At 40.5% G+C, this 27,934-nt stretch overlaps 1 protein-coding gene across 3 annotated transcripts in view; it reads right to left on the minus strand.

The window, feature by feature from the left end:
- Window positions 1–5,660: 5,660 nt before the first annotated feature.
- Window positions 5,661–27,934, minus strand: part of LOC110972432 (zinc finger protein 391-like) — a 240,306-nt gene continuing 218,032 nt past the window's right edge. For 2 of the 3 annotated variants that reach the window (XM_051945648.1, XM_051945647.1), the window contains exon 2: window positions 5,661–15,634. In XM_051945648.1, the coding sequence (XP_051801608.1) occupies window positions 14,400–15,634 (1,235 nt within the window). In that variant the 3' untranslated portion in view covers window positions 5,661–14,399. The remainder of the gene's footprint in view (window positions 15,635–27,934) is intronic. The other variant, XR_007940934.1, reaches the window with a different exon arrangement.

Genomic DNA, 27,934 nt, shown 5'->3' on the forward strand with positions numbered 1-27,934 from the left:
ACATTATGTAATCCATATGTCCGCCGCCTGGTGACGTCAAAATTAGATTTTACAGTACCCTCTTGTATTAGACAAATAAAAAAATTAAATATTATAAATTATGTAAAAAAATGTAAAAAATACTAACATAACTTTAACATTACGTAATAAGAAAAATTAACATAATGTAACATGACATGACATAACATAATATAACATAAAATAACTTAGTTTAAAGTGATCAGTGGAAAATATAGATAATTTTTATTTACACTTTTGAAAAAATGATATCAAAACTGAATATTTTATTGAAAAAACTGGCGCCGAGAGGGTTAAATAGAAAGATACTGAATTTTTTTAATAAAAATATATGTACAACACATGAGAGGTACGATTATCATATGTTCGTCACAGTACAGATACTAAAAAAGTGTGGCGAAATGTGGCTAAACAAAATTCTAGCACTTTAGCCACAGTGGCTAGAGACACATTTTCCCTAGTGCAAGCACAACGGTTACTGCTGCTAACGTTTGCGTCCCCGTTAACATGCAAGAGCTGATAATATCAAGAGACATTCAACAAAACTACTTTGAACACAGGCCTTTTGTGGTTGGCATCAGTATAGTTAGCATCAAGCTTGTTAGTAGGTGCCTGCATTAGTGGCGGCAGGTGTCTTTCCGTGTCAGGTCCACGAACCCGACACAACACCGCCATTTTCCGTCAGGGCTCAATCACGCCTCAAGGCAAAGAAAGCCAGTGTTTGGAAAGACGTTCTGTCTGAGACGTGTATTGTTGACAAGAGAGGGGCCTTTCAGACATTTGACTTGTGTATTCAGAACAGATAAGTCCCGTTGTTTTTCAGCGTCTAGGACATTACATGCCATTCTCCGTCATGTGCACGCCGCTTCCTGGACTCCTTTGCCTGCTCGTCACCCCTGCTCTGCTCTGCACCCCTCCTCCATCGGCTCCTGGTCCGTCTGCTCCTCAGTCTTCGTCACATCTCCAGTACCGGCTCCCTCAGCTCTGCCCCCCACCTCGTCTCCCGAACCCCAGGACACTGTCGTGAGTCACCCCTCCTGTTTAGTTTAGCTAATCTTAACCACAGCCGACTGGTCCGTCGCTTTCAGTTTAGTTTTCATCCCCATTCTGTTTGTTCCCTGTACCTCCTCATATGGAGTGTTTATGTTGAGTTTTTAGAATTAAACCCCTTTTGCAATTCACCCGTCTGTCTGTTTGCCTGCTGCATGGGTTCTAAACACCCAGGTCATGACAGTTCCATAAAAATCCAAGACTGTCTGCATCACAAATTACTCTCTCCTGTGAAATCCTTTCCACCTCTTTCTGCTCCTCTGCCCTGAATCCTACAGGTCAATAGGGGTCGTAGAGTGATTATTATTATATATATTTTTTTATTCCCATAATCATACATGAATGAGCTCAGCTCCTGTTTCACTGTGTGCATCTGATGCTGGAGCTGATGCTCCAGAAAAAAGTTACCCCAAAGATAGTATATGGTTAGAAAAAATAAACAAGAGTGCACACTTAACTCAATAAACAACCAGAACCTTCACAGTGCATTTCAGACTAACTAGGCAGCTAAGTAGCAGCATCTCACGCTGCCTCCTGTACAGGGATCTCTCCTACAGAATGTGAAGCCAGGTTTTTATTTGTCAAACAGGGAGCATTTGGGTCATTAATTACATGGGACTTTCTGATGTTAGCTGGGGGGCTGGAGCTAACTTATTGTTACTATCAGCAGTGATAAATACTTACTCTCCTGTAAACATTCGTATATCCATTCTTGTTCACGTTCTTCTCCGAACGCTGCTCTAGTCAGTTCTGTGTGCTCCTCCTGGTAAACACATACGAAGGTACCGAGAACAACCTAGGTTGGAGGGAAAACGTGGACTGCATTTCAGTGATGTGGTCGTGCTCCATATGAACAAGTGGAATGGACTGGATAACAACGCACTGAGTCGGACTCTCTACCTTCCACTATGAAGTGAAGAGAAATTAAAATTTATGATCATATTTAAGTTAATAATGACTGGGTATGTGATTATTTAAACTCGTATTCTGGCCACATTACATTGAATTTGTCAGCACTTTTTGTAAAAAAAAAACAACTTTTTAAAAAAATAAATGAACATAAAACAATTTAGGGGGGCTTAAGAATATTTTAGGGGGCTGAAGCCCTCCTAAAAGAGGCCTAATGACGCCATTGGACTACATTTAAACTTACACATTGATCCAGGCAGCAATTTTCTCCATGCCGTCTCCCTCTCTTTTGCAGTTGCAGCGGTGTTGCACTTCTTTGTAAAAACGTGTTCAAACTCGCCATATGAGCGCGTTAAAAACTTCCAGTTCAAAACTGCAGCCTTTCACTTCCCCGTTTCCATGGTGACTCATCAAATCGGGGTTCCATTGATGCTGTCTTTTCAGAGTTGCGGTGCACGCGCTTGACTCTGGCCAAGGGCGTAATTTGCACCGGGGATACGGGGGTCATGACCCCCGCAAAAATCACGTTCAGCTAATGTAACCCCCACAATATAATCACATTTTTCCAATGTATTAAAAGCATTAATTATCTTGTTGATTTTATTATCATTTGCCAACAAAACAGTAGCAAGTTTAATCATCTTAATGTAACCCCCCACACCCCCACCGAATACTTGGTATCACCCAACCCGCGGCACCTCCTCAACGTAACGTTCACTTTTCTCTGACCCTGTATATTTGGGATGGATGGAGACAGCAGAGCCGTGAAGAAATGAAAAGAGCGCGTAAAGGACAAACAATTCTTCATTGTTGGTCGATACCAACAACTTAAAAAATAGGAAATATCTTGACCAAAAAGAGGTAAAATAGCCTACCTGTCTTGTTAAGTTAGCTGATGATTTGTGACTGGAGTTGGTTTGAGCTTGTCCTCTGAGGTACAGCCAGAGAGTGTCGGGGATGTACTGTGTAGGACCAATGTCAGTTTTCACTGAATTGTAACTTAAAGGGCTGTTTGCTGACTTTGCTCCAATACACAGTGATGGATGGCGGCGTAGTTAAACTACATTTCTCGGAGGAACCGGGCAGGTCATAACGTCGCCGTTTTCTACATCAAATATCTTTTCAGAAGTGAAGCTAATTTACTGATCAAACAACGCAATAGCATACACAGAAGCTACATTTTTCCAGGCATTTCTAAATCCTGAAGGAACAGGAATGTCTGTGTCGGCCTGAAGCGGTAACCATGGTGACAACAGATGCTCTGCTGCAGCAGGGTGGCTGCAGAGCGCGCAGCCGGTGACAGTGACAGAGGAGGGGAAGAGAAGTACTTCATCTCGTAAATCTTGACAAAATTTGGGAAATACCTGAATGTATTTATTTCCTCAAATTGTTCTTTGACCTTACTGGTCATTTTTAACCGGGCTGATACCATTTTAACATTAACTAAGCTTTTTTTTTTATACCAGGTGGTTCAAGAATATGATTGCTGAACAGGCCATGAAAGAGAGGCAGGTGACCAGAGATGGAGAAGCACAGTCGCAGATGAGGAGAGAGAGAGAGGAGGTGACAGAGGAGGTGCAACAGTTGAGCAAGAGAGAGGAGGAGGAGGTGACAGAGGAAGTCCAGGTGATGGAGGATCATCAGGTGACCAAAGAGAGGGAGAGAGAGCACAGGGAAAGGCAGCTCAGGAGGCACAAATGACCAGGTAACATACCTTAGCCCTTGTACTTTGTTAGCTTTCTCTATACATGCTCCACACCAGAATAGAGGTGCAAGCTGCACTCCAGTGTGCCACCCTGTATTGTGTGATGTATTGAGTGTTGCCATGAATTGTGCATAAGACATTTTCTGTTTGTACTTTAGTTATGTCAATACAGTGATGCAATTGATTAATCTTTAAAGTTCTTGATTTTTCTTTTCATAGATAGTTGACATAAACCCAAAATCAATTAAGTGGAAGCTGCTACGGTCTTGCTAGCTACACGCGTGGACAAAATTGTTGGTACCCCTCAGTTAAAGGAAAAACGCACAATTCTCACTGAAATCACTTGAAACTCACAAAAGTAACAATAAATAAAAATTTATTGAAAATTAAATAATCAAAATCAGCCATCACTTTTGAATTGTTGATTAACATAATTATTTAAAAAAACAAACTAATGAAATAGGGCTGGACAAAAATGATGGTACCCATAACTTAATATTTTGTTGCACAACCTTTTGAGGCAATCACTGCAATTAAACGATTTCTGTATTTGTCAGTGAGCGTTCTGCAGCTGTCAACAGGTATTTTGGCCCACTCCTCATGAGCAAACAGCTCCAGTTGTCTCAGGTTTGATGGGTGTCTTCTCCAAATGGCATGTTTCAGCTCCTTCCACATATGTTCAATGGGATTCAGATCTGGGCTCATAGAAGGCCACTTTAGAATAGTCCAACGCTTTTCTCTCAGCCATTCTTGGGTGTTTTTGGCTGTGTGTTTTGGATCGTTGTCCTGTTGGAAGACCCATGACCTGCGACTGAGACCAAGCTTTCTGACACTAGGCAGCACATTTCTCTCCAGAATGCCTTGATAGTCTTCAGATTTCATCGTACCTTGCACACTTTCAAGACACCCTGTGCCAGATGCAGCAAAGCAGTCCCAAAACATTACTGAGCCTCCTCCATGTTTCACCGTAGGGACAGTGTTCTTTTCTTCGTATGCTTGGTTTTTGAGTCTATGAACATAGAGTTGATGTGCCTTACCAAAAAGCTCCAGTTTGGTCTCATCTGTCCAAAGGACATTCTCCCAGAAGCTTTGTGGCTTGTCAACATGCATTTTTGCAAATTCCAGTCTGGCTTTTTTATGAGTTTTTTTCAGCAGTGGTGTCCTCCTTGGTCGTCTCCCATGAAGTCCACTTTGGCTCAAACAACGACGAATGGTGCGATCTGACACTGATGTACCTTGGCCTTGGAGTTCACCTTTAATTTCTTTGGAGGTTGCTCTGGGCTCTTTGGATACAATTCCAACGATCCGTCTCTTCAATTTGTCATCAATTTTCCTCTTGCGGCCACGTCCAGGGAGGTTGGCTACTGTCCCGTGGGTCTTGAACTTCTGAATAATATGAGCCACTGTTGTCACAGGAACTTCAAGCTGTTTAGAGATGGTCTTATAGCCTTTACCTTTAAGATGTTTGTCTATCATTTTTTTTCGGATGTCCTGGGAGAATTCTCTCCTTCGCTTTCTGTTGTCCATGTTCAGTGTGGTACACACCTTTTCACCAAACAGCAGGGTGACTACTTGTCTCCCTTTAAATAGGCAGACTGACTGATTATGAGTTTGGAAACACCTGTGATGTCAATTAAATGACACACCTGAGTTAATCATGTCACTCTGGTCAAATAGTTTTCAATCTTTTATAGAGGTACCATCATTTTTGTCCAGGCCTGTTTCATTAGTTTGTTTTTTTAAATAATTATGTTAATCAACAATTCAAAAGTAATGGCTGTTTTTGATTATTTAATTTTCAATAAATTTTTATTTATTGTTACTTTTGTGAGTTTCAAGTGATTTCAGTGAGAATTGTGGGTTTTTCCTTCTTTAACTGAGGGGTACCAACAATTTTGTCCACGTGTGTAGTACTTAAACACAATAGGAATTAAATGGTCATTGTTGCATAAACACATAAGTACACAGCTGCAACAACTTCAAGTAAATCACTAATGTATTTCTAATACAGGCATGCCAAATCACCACGACTCCTTTTACAAAAGTAAACGATTCAGTAAATACCAATAAACAGGCACAGAGTTTAACCCCCCCAATGGAAGACCCAAGTTACACCCTTAACTCCGGGTCAAACTACTCCGAGTTGATTAAACCAACTCAAATCAGCCGTTGTGAAACCGAAAACTCAGAGTTTTCTATCTCAGAGTAGATCAACTCAGAGTTGAGGATGAAACTCAGTTTCTTGAACCTGCTTCGTGAAACAGTCCCATGAAGAGTAGATACGCCAGCCCGCTGTAGCAGCCGGCTAAGCGACGTACCTACATGGCGGACATCTTGAAGGGGGCAAAGTTCCCATTCAAAGCAATGCATGTACATTGAAAATATATCACACTTTGCTAATTTCTAAACCGATTTTCGTGTGGTTTACTTTATTGTCAATGTCAAAACATGTACTATTAATAGAAAATATGTGATCTAAAAAAACACTGAAAAAGGCTTCCTACAATATGTAACCTGCAATTTTAGTTATCATATTCTTTAGGTCCAGAGGCCAAGTATGGAGTAATAGGAGTGCCAAATCAAAATATAAATAAATAAATAATTAAATAAATAAATGTGGAAATATAAAGAGAAATAAATAAATAAAAAGGAAAATTTTGTCTTTGCTTTTACCTTTTCTGTTTTTTCCCTTTTATTTATTTATTTATTTCTCTTTATATTTCCACATTTATTTATTTAATTATTTATTTCTCTTTTTATTTCCACATTTATTTATTTATTTCCCTTTATATTTCCTCAGTCCACCAAGAAAAGGAAAAATGCAAATCAGTTTGCTCTGGGCGGGGATTCTGAACACAGGAGTCCTGCCTGACACCAGCTCCCAGCACGGCTGAAGTGAAGCCATGTCACCGTTGAGCTTCGGCTTATTCTGCCACTGATAAGAAAATAAACATTAATTTACCGAATTAGCAGCGTCCTTTCAGTGTCTGATGGCAGAATCAGCCGAAGCTCCACGGTGACACGGCTTCACTTCAGCCGTGGTCGGAGCTGGCGTCAGGAAAGAAGCCTGTGTGCCGGTACGACTCCCCACCCTGAAAGGAAGCCCCGCCCAGAGCAAACTGATTTGCATTTTTTTATTTCATGGTGTCAGACCATTATGAAATAACCACCAAGAAATAAAATGCAAATCAGTTTGCTTTCACTTGGTGGACTGAGCTGTCAATCAAATGGCTCTAGGCGGGGCTTCCTCGTCGTTCCTGATCACAGGCATATGAAGAGTCGATACGACACGCCCCTCTGAGCGGCGTCCCGACGGAGACGCTAAGCTAGTGGGGGCAAAGTTTCAGTGTTTTCCATTGATGTGTACTGCACGAAAATTAAAACAAGAAGAATGCCGGCTCATTGTGCGGCTTACAGTTCCACACTACATCGGACGATCAAGACAAGGAAACTCGGAATAACTTTCCACAGGTAAGAATAGTTTTGGGCTCGTTTTTTATTATTAAATCTTGTTGAGGGTCTATGAGAGCTAACTAGTTTAGCCATTAGCAAAACACTAACATGAGCTAACAGCTGGACAACCAAATACCAGACGATTAATAGTAGCTGTAGTATAGCTGTACAAGCAGTAATACGAAAAGTACAAGCAGCAGTAGTAGTATAAGTAGCTGTTAGAGTCGTAGAAGTAGTATCAGCATGTGTAATAGTATTACAAGTTGTAGTAGCAGTGACAGTATCAGCAGCAGTAGTTGGTGTATTACCACTAGTAGTAGCATTACTATTAATACCACCAATACTACCACTAGTATTCTCTTGTGAGATCTGATAAGGTAAAGTGAAATATTGCATTAACAACAATACTCCCTCCTGCATTGAAACAACAAAAGTACCAAAGAACAGAACTTTTGAAAAATGGTGTTCCTTTTTTTCTTTTGTCTGTTTATATATTAACTTCCTCAAGGGTGGGGAAAATGTTGCTGTGGCCCATTACATGGTGAGCCAGAGAGGAACAGGCCGACATTCCCACATCACTGGACGCAGTGTACATAATCAAAGGTGATCCATGGTTATGTAACTAATTACGATCATGAGTATCAGATATATTTTTAAAATACTGGAAAGGAAATTCCTGTTATATACATGCAGTTGTAAAATTTAGAGTAATTATGTATTATTTTTGTTTGTTTTTTTTCGTCTACAGAATTGAAAGATTATGGTGAGATGTGTATGGAAATGTCCTTGACTTGTTCCACACACTATTTCTCAATTTGGAAGTGGAAGGGTTTCTAAACCCTGAAAATGAACTGGAGTTATTCACTCTCCACTGGACCTACGTCCCACAGCTGCAGCAGCATCTTCAGCCATTCAAGGAAGCCTGGACTCACCATAGTTTGAGGGCAGAGAGAGGGCAAGCCCCCATGCAACTGTGGCTTAGTCAGCCCCGTGAGGGAAATGCTGCTGATCCAGTTGAGGTATGAATCCCCTCTTGTACCTTTACCTTCCTGTCTTCCTTTATATTTGTTTATGTTAACTTTATTATTTCTACTTTGGTACTGGATGGTTCAATTGACAGAGAAAAAAATCTAATGCGTGTGATCTCACTTTCTGATTCAGAGTCCAGATTTGATTTTTTTAACAAATTGAAATTACCAAAGCATATTTAACAAACACAGTGTAGATGTATGCTGTCTAACACTGCTAGGAGAACCTGGACATTTCAAAAATGCTATACTTGGTTTAGTAGCACAATAATATCTATTCTTTATAGAGCTGTGACAGGTCCTGTAGTTTCTGTATTTTTAACATATTTTAACATATAAACATATGCATAGATATTTCAATGGAGTAAAATAAGATCTATAATATCTATACAATTTTATAGTTCATGAATTTACTCCTTGCACATCTTGTTGTCCAACCCACATTTGAAATCAAGTTTTGCCATACCATGTAGTCCCTAATCTCATTTACTTTTTTTTTATTACTTGAGGAGTGTGCATTTCTTAATAGAAGAGCTTGCTTCCAAATTATGCTTTCCTTTCAGGTTGCTGCTGATTATGGGATAGACTGGACAGGACCTCACACCCCATACCCAGAAGGCGTCACTGTACCTGATGCACAGCTACCCCGGCAGCTTACACAGGCTGAAGTTACATCATTGCCTGATCCGGCCGTCCCTTTCTCTGCTGCACTACGGGCATACATGGATACAGTGTATATTCTTAAGGACATTTTTCAACAAACCTGAACATATCACAACTCACCTTAACAGAATCAGAATGAAACGAACAAGACTCAAAAGAATGCTGCAAATTTTTGTTGCAGAATTTTATGACCAGTTGTGAATTTCAAATAAATGCCTTTGAAAACAACAATGTACAAAGACACAGCAAAGGGATCTAAAACTGCTTTTATTGCATGCTGAATAGTTTGACAGCTTTTAAAAGCATTAAAACAATGTGCCAATAAAAACGTTTAATAGAACTGACAATTATTTTCTTTAACTTCCAAACATTTATATTACAACTGTTCTCCAAAGACAGTCTTCCACAAGTGTGGAAACATTTTGTTGTCGCAGAAATGCACAAACCTGAACCATCGTTTTTGAATCTTTCACATAAAAATAAGCTATTTCATTAATTCACTCTCTCAACTCTCACCTTTAAACGGTCTTCTTACAACAACTCACAGGCCGCCACATTTCTGTTACATGTTAAATGTCACACACAACAATTTGAGCCTGACAGCAGCAAAAACAAGAACTGTTGTGAACCTTCTTCTGAAGCATGTATTAGCCTCACAAGCTTACATCACATCAGAACAATTGTCAAAACAACTAAACGTATCTGTTTTAACATTTCATGTGTTTTGGTAGCATTATTTGGACTCTCACACAACATATGAGATGGTAAGCCATACTGAGCAACAGCTGACCAGAACAGTGGTGGATTTGTTGTTTGTAGCTGCTCCTATGTAAACTATGAGCCTGCTAAATCCATCCACTCCTGCATGGATCACGATTTGCCGTATATAAAAGTCACAGTGAAAATATGAATAGAAATGTATAATTATAGGTAGTTACAGCAATGCTACAGTAATAAGGAACAAGGACAAATTATCTCAATAAATGCAACATAAAGACAACCACAATTACAATAAACAGAATTATTATTAATAATATATTATTTATCTCTCTCTCTCTAGGCTATTATATACTTGCAGCAAACCCCTCTCTCCTCAGAGCTGCTTCCACTTCTTCCTCAACCCATAGTCTTTGGGAAACCTACATGGAGTAAAGAAAAAGTAGACAGAGAAGTAAATAAGTATGTACACAACAACATATTTATAAAGAAATCATGCTAATAAATTAAGTACAAAGAACTGAATTAGCCAATATACTGGAGACCAAAGCTATTTAATTTGATACGTATAGCATTGTTTGGTAACATTTCAATTATTTGAAAGCAGTCCTAAAGAATTGCCTGTAATCCCAAACATAAAATGGGTTTGGAGGAAGAACATAGATGCTAATCTGGATATATATGAGTTAGGCTTTATAACTACAATTGGTAGTATTGGTGGTATTAATAGTAATGCTACTACTAGTGGTAATACACCAACTACTGCTGCTGATACTGTCACTGCTACTACAACTTGTACCACTATTACACATGCTGATACTCCGTCTACGACTCTAACAGCTACTTATACTACTACTGCTGCTTGTACTTTTCGTATTACTGCTTGTACAGCTATACTACAGCTACTATTAATCGTCTGGTATTTGGTTGTCCAGCTGTTAGCTCATGTTAGTGTTTTGCTAATGGCTAACTAGTTAGCTCTCATAGACCCTCAACAAGATTTAATAATAAAAAACGAGCCCAAAACTATTCTTACCTGTGGAAAGTTATTCCAAGTTTCCTTGTCTTGATCGTCCGATGTAGTGTGGAACTGTATGCCGCACAATGAGCCGGCATTCTTCTTGTTTTAATTTTCGTGCCGTACACATCAATGGAAAACACTGAAACTTTGCCCCCACTAGCTTAGCGTCTCCGTCGGGACACCGCTCAGAGAGGCGTGTCGTATCTACTCTTCATATGCCTGTGATCAGGAACGACGAGGAAGCCCCGCCTAGAGCCATTTGATTGACAGCTCAGTCCACCAAGTGAAAGCAAACTGATTTGCATTTTATTTCTTGGTGGTTATTTCATAATGGCCTGACACCATGAAATAGAAAATGCAAATCAGTTTGCTCTGGGCGGGGCTTCCTTTCAGGGTGGGGAGTCGTACCCGCACACAGGCTTCTTTCCTGACGCCAGCTCCGACCACGGCTGAAGTGAAGCCGTGTCACCGTGGAGCTTCGGCTGATTCTGCCATCAGACACTGAAAGGACGCTGCTAATTCGGTAAATTAATGTTTATTTTCTTATCAGTGGCAGAATAAGCCGAAGCTCAACGGTGACATGGCTTCACTTCAGCCGTGCTGGGAGCTGGTGTCAGGCAGGACTCCTGTGTTCAGAATCCCCGCCCAGAGCAAACTGATTTGCATTTTTCCTTTTCTTGGTGGACTGAGGAAATATAAAGGGAAATAAATAAATAAATAAATGTGGAAATATAAAGAGAAATAAATAATTGAATAAATAAATGTGGAAATATAAAGAGAAATAAATAAATAAATAAATAAAAGGGAAAAAACAGAAAAGGTAAAAGCAAAGACAAAATTTTCCTTTTTATTTATTTATTTATTTCTCTTTATATTTCCACATTTATTTATTTATTTAATTATTAATTTCTCTTTATATTTCCACATTTATTTATTTATTTATTTAATTATTTATTTCTCTTTATATTTCCACATTTATTTATTTAATTATTTATTTCTCTTTATATTTCCACATTTATTTATTTATTTATTTATATTTTGATTTGGCACGCCTATTACTCCATATCTTTTCAGTTCAGCCATTACATATATAAATGTAAATGCCTGGATACATATAAAATGTTTTGAGATCAAAAGATGCAATTGTAAATGTAATCTATTTTATTTCTTATTAAGATTAATTTATTACACACACACACACACACACACACACACACACACACACACACACACACACACTGCTCCAAAAAAAATCAAAGGAACACTTTTTAATCTAAGTATTGCATCAAATCAGTGAAACATGTGGGATACTGATCTGGTCAAGTAAGTAACAGAGGGGCTTTTTAGTCAGTTTCAGCTGTTTTGGTGTTCATGAAATTAACAACAGATGCACTAGAGGGGTAACAATGAGACAACCCCCAAAACAGGAATGAGTTTACAGGTGAAGGCCACTGATATTTTTTTCCTTCCTTATTTTTTCTGACTGTTTTTCACTAGTTTTGCATTTGGCTAGGGTAAGTGTCACTTCTGGTAGCATGAGGCGATACCTGGACCCTACAGAGGTTCCACAGACAGTCCAACTCCTCCAGGATGAAACATCAATGCGTGTCATTGCCAGAAGGTTTGCTGTGCCTCCCAGCACATTCTCAAGCGCATGGAGGAGATTCCAGGAGACAAGCAGTTAGTCTGGGAGAGCTGGACAGGGCTGTCGAAGGTCAGCGATCAGCAGGACAGCTATCTGCTCCTTTGTGCAAGGAGGAACAGGATGAGCACTGCAATAGCTCTACAAAATGAGCTCCAGCAGACCACTGGTGTGAATGTCTCTGATCAAACAATCAGAAAGAGATGTAATGAGAGTGGTCTGAGGGCCCAGCGTCCTCTAGTGCCCGCTGTGCTCGCTGACTGGCACCGTGGAGCTCGGCTGGCATTTGCCATAGAACACAGGAATTTGCAAGTCCACCACTGGTGCCCTGTACTTTTTACAGATGAGAGCAGGTTCACCCTGAGCGCATGTGACAGACATGAAAGGGTCTGGAGAAGCCGTGGAGAACGTTATGCTGCCTGTAACATTGTTCAGTGTGACCGGTTTGGTGGTGGGTCAGTGATGGTGTGGGGAGGCATATCCATGGAGGGACGCACAGACCTCTACAGGCTGGACAATGGCATTCTGACTGTCATTAGGTATCAGGATGAAATCCTTTGACCCATTGTCAGACCCCACATTGGTGCAGTGGTCCTGGATTCCTTCTGGTGCACGACAAAGCCCAGTCTTATGTGGTAAGAGAACTCATGCAGTTCCTGGAGGATGAAGGAACTGATGCCATTAGCTGACCCCCACACTCACCTGACCTGAATCCAATAGAACACCTTTGGAACATTATGTTTCGTTCCATCCGACACCATCAGGTTGCTCCTCAGACTGTCCAGGAGCTCAGCGATGCCCTGGTCCAGTTCTGGGAGGAGATACCTAAGGACACCATCCATCGTCTCATTCAGAGCTTGTCCCGGCATCGTCAGTCATCCATACAAGCACATGGATGCCATACAAACTACTGAATACCATTTTGAGTTGCTGCCAAGGAATTTCAGCAAGATGGACCAGCCTGCCACATCAGTTTTTCACTTTGATTTTGGGGTGTCTTGAATTTAGCCCTCCTGGGGGGTTGATAATTTTCATTCCCATCAAACAATGTGGCACTTTTCATTCCTAACACATTATCCAGTCCATATCAATGCTAATAGCCAGTTTGTTTTTCCCCCGTATTGAAATATGTCATTTTAAAGTGTTCCTTTAATTTTTTTGAGCAGTGTATATATAACAAGGAGCTAGACTAGAACAGAATAGAGTTAATTTACATTTACAATAAGCACAATTCTTATTATTAACTATGTATTTTTTTATACCTCTCTTTAGGATGATATATACAGGATGACCCAAAAGTTTGGAAACAAAGTTTAACTGCAGTGTCTATTTCAGTTGGGGGTGCATGAATTCACTCTTATTTTACCCATTTTTGTTATGGCATAATAAAATAACTTAAAAGCATAGTATCTGCCGAGTGCAATAACTCGAAAGAAAATTAATAGAACCATAAGGTCCAGGTATGCTGGAGCATAACTTCAAAATGCAGACCATCAGTGTCAGATTTCAAAACTCTTGATGGTAAAGTATCTGACAGCTTTAATTTTTTTAAACATCCAAAAGTACTATGAGGCAACATTTACTGGCCAGTTTGAGGAACCTTCATAAGCGTGAATGAAGGTACATTCCAGAAGATACCAGTGTAACCAGGTGGTGGAAACGTTCACAACCTTGTATAAGAAACAAACATGAACATGTCGAAATATGTTTGTTTTACACTAATCTGATACTCTTCTGAATATATCTGTGGTACTGATTTATTGAAATAACATTATATTATTTGGATTATAGACTTTTCATTTGTTTCCAAACTTTTGGGTCACCCTGTATGTTCACACCTGAACAGTCATGTTCTCTCAGCAGAATGTGAAAATGTTCCAAACAGCTTCACAATATCTCCAATCACTGCTCTGCTGATGAAGGATGTCATGATCGCAGAAATGTAGCAGTCTGTACCAATACCATATCCATCCAGACATTCAGTTTGGTTCTTCTGTCTGCTCCACCACCACCACAGTCCAGACTCCATCTGGTCTAATCATCAAGGATTGCTTACATACTTCCTCACAATTGTTGTTGAAGGACAGACTAAAGGTGCTTTAAATCTAAAACATCTACTTTTTACCTGTACCAATTCTTCCATGTTGTTTCAAGCTTAGTTCTGACATTATGTTTTCCACAGATGTTTCAGGATCACAACTTCTCAGCTGTGTGGATTCTCATGTGGACTTTTAATCGATAACTACGGTTGAAGCTTTTTCCACAGGTTCCACAAGAATATGGCTTCTCACCTGTGTGACGTCTTAAGTGGACAGTCAAAGAGCCCCGTTGACTGAAGCTATTTCCACAGGTTCCACAAGAATATGGCTTCTCACCTGTGTGGCATCTCATGTGGTCAGTCAAACAGCGCCGGTGACTGAAGCTTTTTCCACAGGTTCCACAAGAATATGGCTTTCCCATTTTGTGAACTGCCATGTGCCTATTATGTGCTGATGAATCAGAAAATCTTTTTCCACAAGTGTTACAAGCATATGGCTTCTCACCTGTGTGACATCTCATGTGGGCAGTCAAATGGGTCCGTCGACTAAAGCTTTTTCCACATGTGCCACAAGAATATGGCTTCTCACCTGTGTGACATCTCATGTGGGCAGTCAAATGGGCCCGTCGACTAAAGCTTTTTTCACAGGTTCCACAAGAATATGGCTTCTCACCTGTGTGAAGTCTCATGTGTTCAGTCAAATGGGTCCGTTGACTGAAGCTTTTCCCACAGGTTTCACAAGAATACGGCTTCTCACCTGTGTGGGTTCTGTGATGTATAATTAAATTTGATTTATGCCTAAAAGCTTTTCCACAGACCTCGCATGTTGCAGATTTTCTTGCCTTGTTATTATCACACTGTCTTTCTGATGTTGGAGCATTGTCTACATCATTACTGGGACTGTTGTTACTCTGATGTCTTGGTTTCTGCTCGATACATCTAGTTGATCCTGAGTCTACATCCTTGCTTCCTTCCTGATCTGGGCTCTCAGCTACACAAGAGATGTGAAACAGGAGCTGATCACTGTTTGGTTTTGGTTCACTGTGGTCGCTTTCCTCATCAGCAGGAGTCACCTCAAAGGTATCAGTCTCCTGTTTCAATCCAATTAACTCTTCCTCGTGACTGGAGCAGCGTTCATCCTGTTCCACTTTAATTTGTGGTAACCCTGGGTATAATTGGTTCAGACTGGTGCACAATTCTTCCTGTTCCATTTTAATTTGAGAAATCTCTGGGTTTGATTGGTCCCAACTGGTGCAGAGTTCCTCCTGCTGGTCTTTAATCCGTAGAGGCTCTGAGTCCTCATGGTCCACCATGGAGTTTCTCTCCTGGTCATGGGGCTGATGGTCAACGACAGTCTTCTCATTCTCACAGACATAAGACTGTGGGAGCTCTGGAGGGGCAAAGAGACAAAAGATAATGGTTACTACTGTGATGATGAGAGAACACACATCTCTCACTTTGTCCAGGACTGGCTGTCTCCAACAAAATCAGCTCAAGAGTCGAATGTTCGATGCAAAAAGAATATGATGGTTTATAATAGAAGTCTAGGAGTCATGACATAGCAGCAGGAATGATACAAGCATCTCCAAATGACTGAACATTTCTATGAACACGTTGTTCCATAGCGGATACAGGATCACAAAGAGTCTAACGGTAAACACCACTGGGTACTTTTCTACACACCACACAGACAGGTTTGATGGGGATCCAGTAAAATCTGTCTGAATAAAGCTGCTGTCCTCTTCAGCCTTCAAACCTGTCAGGACATTTGGATTTTAATTTTACTCTTATTTTACTGCTGGTTACTGTACTGTCGATTTGACTCATCAGTGAAACCCAACATTTTGATAGAGGAATGCAGTTGAACACATTACTTCTATAGTCTCTAACTCTGTACGTGCACTTTCTTTAGACCATGAATGATCTCTATACATGGAATTATGTCTCTGGACTGAAATGACGGAATGACTGAGTCCTCTGTCAGAGTTTTATTATTAAACTGTTTGATAACACAATGCAGTTCCTGTCAGTGTGGAGTAGTTCAGATAAACACGTCCAGCACCACTGAACAGGAAACTTTGGTCTTGCTTCCAGGGTCAATCAACACAACGATCATGTTTTTAAAACTCCACAAACATCAACTAACAGACACCATTACAGTGTGCGCCAATGACGTCGGACCATCGGTCAAATCCGATTTGTGTACCAAAAGTCCGGTAAAACTTACTACATTACTGGTCTCATGTCCGGTGTAATTTTTTCCTGTAACTCCGAAGTTGCACATAATGCGATCGCGCAACGGAACGAAGCGTCGCTATCTTGCTCCGAAAGTCAAAGCACACAGCAAGCGCAGCGCAGCGCAGCGGCGCGCCGTCCAGATGGGGAGGGCTGCTCCTCAGAGAGGCTCTCATGTGAACAGCGATATCACGCGATAAAAACGCATGATATAAACAGAAAATAAATAAACCACACCTCATTTCGCTTCTACAAGGTCGCTCTGCTTGACCCAGCCACATTGCTCTGTGATTTATAGTACTTCTCGCATGGTTGAGTACATGATTTATGTTTTGATCTCAAATGAGTGCTTTTCTTTATCCAATAGTTAATTTTGTATGGTTTATTCTATATAAAAACAGTCATTTCTCTTCGCCCATGGTGTCGTGTTGTATCTGGGACCCTGTTAACCTGATGTTCGTGCCTCCGGAGGTGTAATAACAACATATAAGAAAAAATTTGACTTGTTTCTATCTTCTACTCTTTAAACCTACGCATGGGCTGTTTCGGGGCTTTCTTGAGCTAGAATCTTGATCTTGGTTTCATACATACCTGCAAACATAATTAATAAAGTAGTAAATTTGTATCACAATAATTAAAATTAAATTATACATCAACTTTTGGTACATTTGTGCATAAAATATTCGGTCCAGTAAAAACTGTTTCGGTCCAGTAAAAAATTGCTCTTTACTGGTCCACGGTCCAGTAATAAATTGTGCCCATTCGCGCAGACTGCATTAGGGCTGCACGATATATGAAAAAAAATATCGTTTTTGCAATAATGGTAAGTGCGATATCCATATCGCAAAGTTGCACAATAATTTTATGATTATTTAGATGTATAAATCATGCTTTTTGCATGCATAGACATTTACTTGTGACGAATTGAGCGCGACCTTAACCCTTGGGAGTCCAGGCACGCTGCACAAATTTGCATACTGACACATCAGCGCAAATAGCAGGAAGACGACAGGTCAACGAGTCTGCCTTCAAACTTGTGTAGAAAGTGTGGATTTGGAACTTTCTACCAGTTTTTGAATTTTGTTGATAGGCCAAGTGACACCATAGTTATAACAAATTATAAATGTCCTACTTTTGAGCGTTCTGTCACCGAGTGCATTTTGTGCGTCATTTTCATGGCAAAACAGGAGATTGTATGAAGCCTTCTCTGTAGCTGACAAAAACAATCTGAGAAGCATGAGAGGGTAGTTCTCTTGTGCTTTTGTGTCTTTGGCAGTGACGTGTGAAAAACAAACAGCTCTGCGGCTCCCAGCTGGGAGAAAAGACGCTCCAAAGTGGGAGCGCTGGGACAGAGACGCTCTCTGCTCCACACTCCACACAGAGGAGCTCTCTGAGAGTGAAACGTCTCAGAAATACACAGAGCAGAGACTGCCAAAGTGTGAATTTGGAACTTTCTACAAGTGAATTGTGTTGATAGGCCCAGTAAAACCAGAGAAATAACGTCCTACTTTAGAGCGTTCTTTTGTCGAGCGCGTTACTTCCATCATTTTCATGGCAAAACAGGAGATTGTGTTATTGTGCCGGCCCCAAGCCTGGATAAATACAGAGGGTTGTGTCAGGAAGGGCATCCGACGTAAAACTTTGGCCAAATCAAACATGTGAATCAAATGTATGACTTCCATACCGGATCGGTCGAGGCCCGGTTTAACAACGACCACCATCGGTGCTGTCGACCTACAGGGTGCCAGTGGAAAATGGACGACTGTTGGTCGAAGAAGGAGGGGAGGAAGGTGTGTTCGTAGGAAGAGAGAGAAAAGGAACACCAAGAGTCTAGGACTGAGAGTAGGGACTTTGAATGTTGGAACTATGACAGGAAAAGGTAGAGAGCTGGTTGACATGATGCAGAGGAGGAAGGTGGACATACTGTGTGTCCAGGAGACCAGGTGGAAAGGTAGTAAAGCTAGAAGTTTAGGAGCAGGGTTCAAGTTGTTCTATCATGGTGTAGATAGGAAGAGAAATGGAGTAGGAGCTATCTTAAAGGAGGAGTTTCTTAGGAATGTCCTGGAGGTAAAAAGAGTGTCAGATCGAGTGATGAGCCTGAAGCTGGAAATCGAAGGTGTGATGTTCAATGTTGTTAGTGGGTATGCTCCACAGGTAGGATGTGAGCGGGAGGAGAAGGATAAATTCTGGTTGGACTTTGATGAAGTGATGCAGAGCATTCCTAGAAGTGAGAGAGTTGTCATTGGTGCAGACCAGAGCCCTAGAGATAGTAAGAGTTGCGACACTCATGCTCTCGCAGCGGGGCGGTCACGTGGTTCATGTAAGCCTGAATAGTTCCAAACAGGCAGCGCTGTCATTTCCTTCTATGGGACTGAGAGCGGCGATTTCACGGTAAAAAAGGAATAAAATCACACCTCCAAGTACTTGTTTGATTATTAATTCATTGGAGTATGTATGTAAATGTCAGTTTTACATTTTGAGCCGTAAGGTGACATATTAAAGACACTTTTGGGGTTTTGGAGGGAATGTTTCACATTCGTGTTAGCATGGAAAATCGACTTTTACACAGAAATGTAAGATGATTGAAGATGTTAATTTTTGCCTAGCTGGATTATTGTATTTCCAGACAATGTCTATATTTCTCTGATTCACTTACCCATAGTCTGGGAGTTATTGAAAAGCAGAGTAACAACAGTCCATTCAGCAGATAGTGTCCAGCCACTTCTGATGAGGCAGGAGTTGACTCACTATAACCATTTTAAGACATACACAAAATATATATTCAAGAATAACAACTCATCATGCTTTGATGAATGAAATAGTATGTTTTATTGACAATGGGAGAAGCAATGAGGGTCTTCCTGTCTTCAGTGAGGGCTCTCGGGATACTGGCGGATAGATAGATATGATAGATATTAATAAATATATTTGTTAAATACTTACAAGTATACGTTTATGTATTATAAAAGGTCTCATATAAAGGACGTAGTCTTGACAATTAAAAAGAGGTAGCGATGTAGCTAGGTAGCTTTCAAAGAAGAGCTAACAAGCACATGGCCATGCCTGAAAGTCGGTCATCTGCCAATATTCACAAATACAGATAAATGTATGCACCACAAAGGGCTTCTGATATAAAGACGTTAAAATTAAAAAGAGGTAGCGACTCATCAACAATTAATCCGTCAATATATCCCTGGAGATAACTTCACAGCTAACAGCAGAGTCGAACTAAAAAAAGTAGCAGAAATTCGGTCGTCTACCAAGATAAAAAAATATATATATAATTACGCTGCGCAAATACAAATAAAGCTCAGCATATGCATCATAAAGAGCCTCTGATAAAATATAGGCAGTTGACAATTCAAAAGAGGTAGGCATTTCATCAACTTACCTCCACATATACTCAACGACCTGCAGTGCAAATTAACGGTGGCTATCACTGTCGAAGCGGTGCTAGGAACTAAACAAGCCTCCACAACCCGGAAGTAGACCGGAAGAAAGCGTACAACGGCACCCTATGGGAGTGTCGCAACTCTTACTATCTCTAGGGCTCTGGTGCAGACTTCAATGGACATGTTGGTGCAGGAAACAGAGACGATGAGGAGGTCATGGGCAGGTTTGGTATCCAGGAGAGGAACGCAGAAGAACAGATGGTGGTTGACTTTGCAAAAAGGATGGAAATGGCTGTAGTGAATACTTTCTTCCAGAAGAGGCAGGAACATAGTGTGACCTATAAGAGTGGAGATAGGAGCACGCAGGTAGACTACATCTTGTGTAGACGGTGTAATCTGAAGGAGATCAGTGACTGCAAAGTAGTGGCAGGTGAGAGTGTACCCAGACAGCATAGGATGGTGGTGTGTAGGATGACCCTGGTGGTGAAGAAGATGAAGAGGGCAAAGGCAGAGCAGAGGACCAAATGGTGGAAGCTGAAAAAGGAAGAGTGTTGTATGCCTTTCAGGAAAGAGTTGAGACAGGCTTTGGATGGTCAGAAGGTGCTTCCAGATGACTGGACAACTACAGCAAATGTGATCAGGGAGACAGGTCGGAGAGTACTTGGTGTGTCATCTGGTAGGAAAGGAGATAAGGAGACTTGGTGGTGGAATGAGGAGGTACAGGAGTGGATCCAGAGAAAAAGGTTAGCTCAGAAGAAGTGGGACACTGAGAGGACTGAAGAGAGTAGACAGGAGTACAGGGTAGGGATGTGCGGACTAGTCGTTTAATCGGTTAATTGTCGACTCATTTATTAAACGGTTAGTATTTTACTAGTCGGTTAAACGCTAGTGTGTGTGATCTTAGATAGTGAGAAGATGGCTGAGGAATGGAGGAGATGTGTGCTGGTGCCCATCTTTAAGAACAAGGGAGATGTGCAGAGTTGTGGCAACTACAGAGGAATAAATCCGATGAGCCACACGATGAAGCTATGGGAAAGAGTAGTTGAAGCTAGACTAAGGGCAGAGGTGAACATCTGTGAGCAGCAGTATGGTTTCATGCCAAGAAAGAGTACAACAGATGCAATATTTGCTTTGAGGATGTTGATAGAGAAGTACAGAGAAGGTCAGAAGGAGCTGCATTGTGTCTTTGTAGATCTGGAGAAAGCTTATGACAGGGTGCCCAGAGAGGAACTGTGGTTTTGTATGAGGAAGTCTGGAGTGGCAGAGAAGTATGTTAGAGTGGTGCAGGACATGTATGAGGACTGTAAGACAGTGGTGGGGTGTGCTGTAGGTGTGACAGAGGAGTGCAAGGTGGAGGTGGGACTACATCAGGGATCAGCTCTGAGCCCCTTCTTGTTTGCTATGGTGATGGACAGGATGACAGACGAGGTTAGACGGGAGTCTCCATGGACTATGATGTTTGCAGATGACATTGTGATCTGTAGTGAGAGCAGGGAACAGGAGGAGGAGAAGCTAGAGGTGTGGAGGTTTGCCCTGGAAAGGAGAGGAATGAAGGTTAGCCGCAGCAAGATGGAGTATCTGTGTGTGAATGAGAGGGACCCAAGTGGAAGAGTGAGGTTACAGGGAGAAGAGATCAAGAAGGTGGAGGATTTTAAGTGCTTAGGGTCAACAGTACAAAGCAATGGAGAGTGTGGAAAAGAGGTGAAGAATGGTGTAGAGGCAGGCTGGAACGGCTGGAGAAAAGTGTCAGGTGTGATGTGTGATAGAAGAGTTTCAGCTAAAATGAAAGGAAAGGTTTACAAAACTGTGGTGAGACCAGCCATGTTGTTTGGTCTGGAGACAGTGTCCCTGAGGGAAAGACAGGAGGCAGAGCTGGAGGTAGCAGAACTGAAGATGCTGAGGTTCTCTTTGGGAGTGACCAGGATGGATAGGATCAGGAATGAGTACATCAGAGGGACAGCACATGTTAGAGGCTTTGGAGATAAAGTCAGAGAGGCCAGACTGAGATGGTTTGGACATGTCCAGAGGAGAGAGAGTGAATATATTGGCAGAAGGATGCTGAGTTTCCCACTGCCAGGCAGGAGGCCTAGAGGAAGACCAAAGAGGAGGTTTATGGATGTGGTTAAAGAGGACATGAAGGTGGTTGGTGTGGGAGAGGAGGATGCAGCAGACAGGGTTAGATGGAGGCAACTGATTCGCTGTGGCGACCCCTGAAGGGAAAAGCCGAAAGGAAAAGAAGAAGAAGTGTGAAGCCTTCTCTGTAGCCGACAAAAACTATCTGAGAAAGAAGAAGGGGTAGTTCTCTTGTGCTTTTGAGTCTTTGGCAATGACCTGTGAAAAACAAACATTTGTGCGACTCCCTGCTGGGAGCAGAGAAACGCTGGCTGGGCTGGGACGTTGCGACACAGACGCGCTTCACTCTGAGCATATTTGTCGGCGTTTTAGAAATACACAGAGGAGAGACGGTCATAGCCCAATTCTGGAACTTTCCGCCATGTTTTTTAGTCAGGGGACAGTTCTCTTGTCCTAACTGTACCCCTGAGCCCCCCTCCTTCTCCTTGCCCTCTGACTGCAGCTGACACCTGCAGTCTCCTCTCCTCTCTCTCCCTCACAGAGCAGTACGTCTGTTGACTGCAGATCTCTCTGCTCTGTCAGACACAGAAGACACAAGATGCACAGAAAATGTACACTTTGCTTCAGATGTAATAAAATAAGAATAAAAAAAGAATGAACATGTTCTAGCAATGGAGTAAACCAGGACTCCAGATTCTCCCCATGGTCCTAGAACCCATTCAATTGTTTTTGCCATTGCAGAGACTGTGGTGGACAGAAAAAGTCTTTTGGAGTGGAACAAATGAATTTATGTACAATTTTATTGTGACTCCTGATGATTTTGTAAATAGTTGTGCAAAAGCGCCTAAAATTTTCCTGTATTTTGGTGCAAATAATGGTATATAACTGTGTTGATTGCTAAATTTGCAAATTGTTTTATTATATAGACACTTCATACTTGCATTCTAAGTTCCGAAAAGGGTTCGTTACACATATTTATGGTAGTTCACAGTAAAAAATCTAAAATCTAACTTTTTTCTACTCGAACTTTGTGTTTTGTCTGCAATTTTAGGTCAAGAGTGTTCATACATTATATCAAATGTATAAATAATTATAGAATCAGACAGGTGATGTTGTGCTAAAAAAGATACCAAGCAAAGCACGAGGTGAAATATAAAGGTAAAATCAGAATTAGTGAAAAACGCCCCCCCAACACCCCTAGGGTTAAACTAGAGTCCCTATATTAAGAGAGTAGCTCAATGTTTATGGAGGGGATTGTTGAGGGGCTGCAAGCAAGATGGCGGCGTGAGTGAGAGCCAGTGAAGACGCTGCGCACCAAAGCCCGTGTAAAGTAACAAAGGAAACTTTATTATTGCTTTTCATCAGTGAACATTGCCTCTAAATGTATCCACGCGGGCAAAGAGTTAATATGACACGGGGTGGCACTAAAAGACACGGGAGCATGAGCCAAGCTGCACGGTCGCTTGGCGCAGCTCGTCATGATTATGTAGATAGCTTTGAGAACAAGTTTCCACCTTTGCCAACTACACCAACGAAATCTCCAGCAACAAAAAAGAAAGCCATGGAAACTGAAGTAGACTCAGCCTTGCTTGCCCAATTTGAAAATCTCAAAACGCTAATAAATAGCAGAGCGGACTCTATTGAGAGCAGAATCATGGTGTTGGAGAGCAAGTTTGAGCGTGTGTCAGCAGATTTAAAGGATGTTACCAAGCGGGTGACCTCGACGGAGCAGAGAGTCACTCAGGTGGAGCGGTTCAGCACAGACATTTATAGAAGGATGGACGCTGCTGAAACCCGTATGCGGCGATACAATCTGAGACTGGATGGAGTGCCCGAGTCCACCCGGGAGGAGAACGTACGAGAGAAAGTCACAAACATTTGCCAGTCCTTGGTACCTGGAATGAAAGAGTGGCTCGAACGTGATATTGACCGTGCGCACCGCATGGGGAAACGGGTCGCCTCAGACGATGGGTCCAGACCGCGCACAATAATCATGCACTTTGTACATCAAAACTGCAGAGATGCTGTCTGGGAAGCAGTGAAGACATCGCCCTACATGGAACAACACGGCCTGCGGTTCAAGGTGGACCTATCCAAAGGTGACGAATGAAACTGTGGCCCTACGTGAAAAGTGCACGTGAGGCAAACAAAAAAGCTTACTTTGTAGGAGGACGAGCTTTCATCGAAGGAGGAGAAATCAATATTAATGAATAGAAGAAACCAAGAAAACCAGGTTAGTTATGAGTTCCTGAGCTGAATGACTACCTTTTGTCATTTATAGAACTAAATGGAATTTAATTACTACAAAGACAAATGATGTTGACTGAAATCAATAGCTTCCTTCATTATGAACTTTAGAAGGTGCCGCAGATGCCACTGGCCTGCTCGGTTGGAATCCTATCCTAAGAGAGGATTTTTTTCTTTCCTTTTTTTTTTAGTATTTTTTTTCTCTCTTTTAGTGTGTATGTCCATATCTTTATTATCAATAAATGTCAGGGGGATTAGGAATGATTTAAAAGAAAAAGTTTGTTTCTATTCTGTCAAGGAAAACAATCAGATTTTTATTTTTTTACAGGAAACACATGCATTAGAATCGGATGTAGCATATTGGAAAAATCAATGGGGGAAAGACATATGGTTCTCATTTTGTAGTAACAGATCAGCAGGGGTTGCCGTCTTAAGGGGAAAGTGTGGAGGGCAAATTATTAAACATATTACTGATAATGAGGGTCGATGGATTATATTGATTACAAAAACTGCTAATGTGGTACTTATTTTGATAAACATCTATGCAACAAACAATAAGAAATTAAACACAACTTTATTTCAAACTATAGAAAATAAAATAAATATATGGAAAACAAAGTTCCCCTCTGCTAAAGTAATATGGGGTGGAGACTTTAACATGGCAATGAGTGACAGTAAAGATAGACTGCCACCAAAGTCTGAAACAATAAATGAATTAAATCATATCTGTAGTAGAATGGACCTAATTGATATTTGGAGGAAAAAACATCCAGAGGCAAGAATGTACACATGGAACAATAAAGACATGTCGATACAATCCCGCTTAGATTTTTGGCTGATCTCATCGAGTCTAACTGAAAATGTAGAAAAAACTGAAATTTTACCAACAGTATTTACTGACCATAAGGCGATCACAATAGTCATAAACCTTTTACCTAAAAAGAATAAATTTAATTCAGATTATTGGAAATTTAATGGAAACCTACTTTGTGATGAGGGATTTAAAACACAAACTGAGAAAATAATCGAAAATCACTGGAGAATGGTTACAACAACAAATCAATACAGGCAATCTTGGGAACTAATGAAATTCGAAATAAGAAAGCTGACTATTGAAGGAAGTAAGCAAATGTTTAAAGGAAAGAAAGAAAAAGAAACACAAATAGTGACTGGAATTATGAAATTGACTGAAAAGGTAACTTTAACTGATCAGGAACAGACAGATCTCGAACTTCTGCAAGGTTCCCTCGATCAAATCTATGAAGAAAAAGCCAAGGGTGCCTTCATCAGGTCAAGAAGAAGGTGGCTTGAACAAGGAGAAAAATGCACTAAATATTTTTTCAACCTAGAAAAAAGGAACTATGAATTATCTACAATAAGTAGACTCAAAATTGATGATGAAGTATGTGATGATGAGAAAAAAAACTGCAAAATATGTTGCCACTTTCTATAGGACATTATATGCAAAAGAAGATCTTGATAACAATAAAATGGACTTTTATTGTCAGGAGATTGAACATAACATAGAAAAAATTGATGAGAATTTCAGAAATAAATGTGATGACAAAATCAGAATAGATGATGTACTAGAAGCTATTGACTCTCTCAAAGACAATAAAAGTCCTGGTAATGATGGCCTGACAAGCAAATTTTATAAACATTTTAAAGAGTCTCTTGCCCCCTTTATGGTCCAAGTTTTTGAAGAAGCGATTGCCAGAGGTCAACTACCACCGTCTTTACAACAAGGTCATATAAAATTAATTCCGAAACCACATAAGGATAAAATGAATCTTGAAAATTGGAGACCAATAACCTTACTTAATAACGATACTAAAATTTTAGCTTCAATCTTTGCAAAGAGACTTAAAAGAAGATTAACAGAGGTGATTGACGAAGAGCAATCTTTTTTTTTGCCTGGCAGATATATTATAAATAACGTGAGGTTAATTCTGGATTTATTGGATTATAATGAATACATATTTGAAGACAGTTTTATCTTATTTGTTGATTTTTACAAAGCGTTTGATACTGTCGATCATACATTTATGTTAAAAACTTTAGAAACTCTCGGATTTGGGCAGAGATTTATTAATGTGATTAAAACACTATATAATGCAATAGCATAGTGCAATAGCTCCATAAAATTAGCTTGTGGAACTTCTCCTAGGTTTTTAATTCAAAGAGGAATTAAACAGGGCTGTCCAATTAGCCCTTACATCTTTCTACTTGTTGCACAGACGATGGCTACCCATATTAAAATGTGTGATTTTCATGGTATTCGGGCATTTGGCAGAGAGTTCAAAATATCCCAGCTTGCTGATGATACAGTGGTGTTTATTAATAATCGAGCAGGGGTAGATGTAGTGATTGATAGTATTCAAAAGTTCTCAGATGTGTCAGGATTGAAAATGAATGTGGGTAAATCAGTATTGCTACCAATCAAACAATGTAATGACCTTGAGATACATGGCATTCTAGTAAAGAAAACATTCACTTACCTTGGAGTAACCATTAATGAAGATCAGATTGAGTGCTGTAACTTGAATTATAACCCAATACTTAAACAAATTACCACAAAATTTAATTTTTGGTTAATGCGAGACCTTTCAATTTATGGCAGAGACCTACCAGCCAAAGCTGAAGGCATCTCAAGGTCAGTGTACATATCTCTATCAATGGACATGCCAAACAAAATATGTAAACAACTTGACAAATTGCTCTTCAATTTTATATGGAGGAATAAAGTCCATTATTTGAAAAAAGACATACTTTGTAATCCAAAAGGAAATGGGGGGCTAGATGTGCTTAGTTTTGAGACTGTGAATAATGCATTTAAAATCAATTGGCTATGTTGATTGGCCAAAGAGAAAGATAATTTATGGAACACGATCCCAAAATATATTTTTAATCAATTGGGGGGACGAGAATTTTTGCTAAAATGTGATTAAATGGTTGTATTTATATAGCGCTTTTATCCAAAGCGCTTTACATGATGATATGTCACATTTACCCATTCACACACACATTCACACACTGATGGCAGGAGCTGCCATGCAAGGCGCTAACCACGACCCATCAGGAGTAATTAGGGGTTCGGTGTCTTGCTCAGAGACACCTCGACATGAGCACGACAGGCCGAGGATCGAACCGGCAACCTTCCAGTTACAAGACGGCCACTCTACCTACTGAGCCATGCCGCCCCTGATTATGAACCAGAGAAACTACCCATTAAAGTCTCAAATTTTCACCAACAAACTCTTCTCTCCTGGGGGCTGGTTCACAAATGTGGCTTCTCGCCAACCAACTGCACCCTATGGAATAATCAATATATAAAGTATCGTAATAGGTCTTTATTTATAAAAACTTGGTTTGACAGTGGAATAAAATGGGCCTATCAACTCATTAATCAGCAAGGTGAAATAGTCCCATATAATGAGTTCTGCACTATATATAAAACTCCAATTTCTCTTAAAGAATATATTAAAGTCTGTAATGCCATTCCAAAAGGAATTCTACAACTATTCAAAAATTATTCAATTAATATCCCAACACAAGTTAACTGTAATAAGCTATATGTAGGAGGAATCAACGTCAGAGAAAAAACCTGTCCAAATAAATATATTAGGAATCTCATTCAACCCATTAAAAGACCGATTGCAACTGCATTCTGGAATACAGTGCACGATGAAATAAACTGGGTAAGGGTGTGGGCTGTTGGCGAGAGGCTTTGTATATATAATAAA

The sequence above is a fragment of the Acanthochromis polyacanthus genome, chromosome 3 (assembly GCF_021347895.1).
Source record: "Acanthochromis polyacanthus isolate Apoly-LR-REF ecotype Palm Island chromosome 3, KAUST_Apoly_ChrSc, whole genome shotgun sequence".
NCBI classification, from domain to species: Eukaryota; Metazoa; Chordata; class Actinopteri; family Pomacentridae; genus Acanthochromis; species Acanthochromis polyacanthus.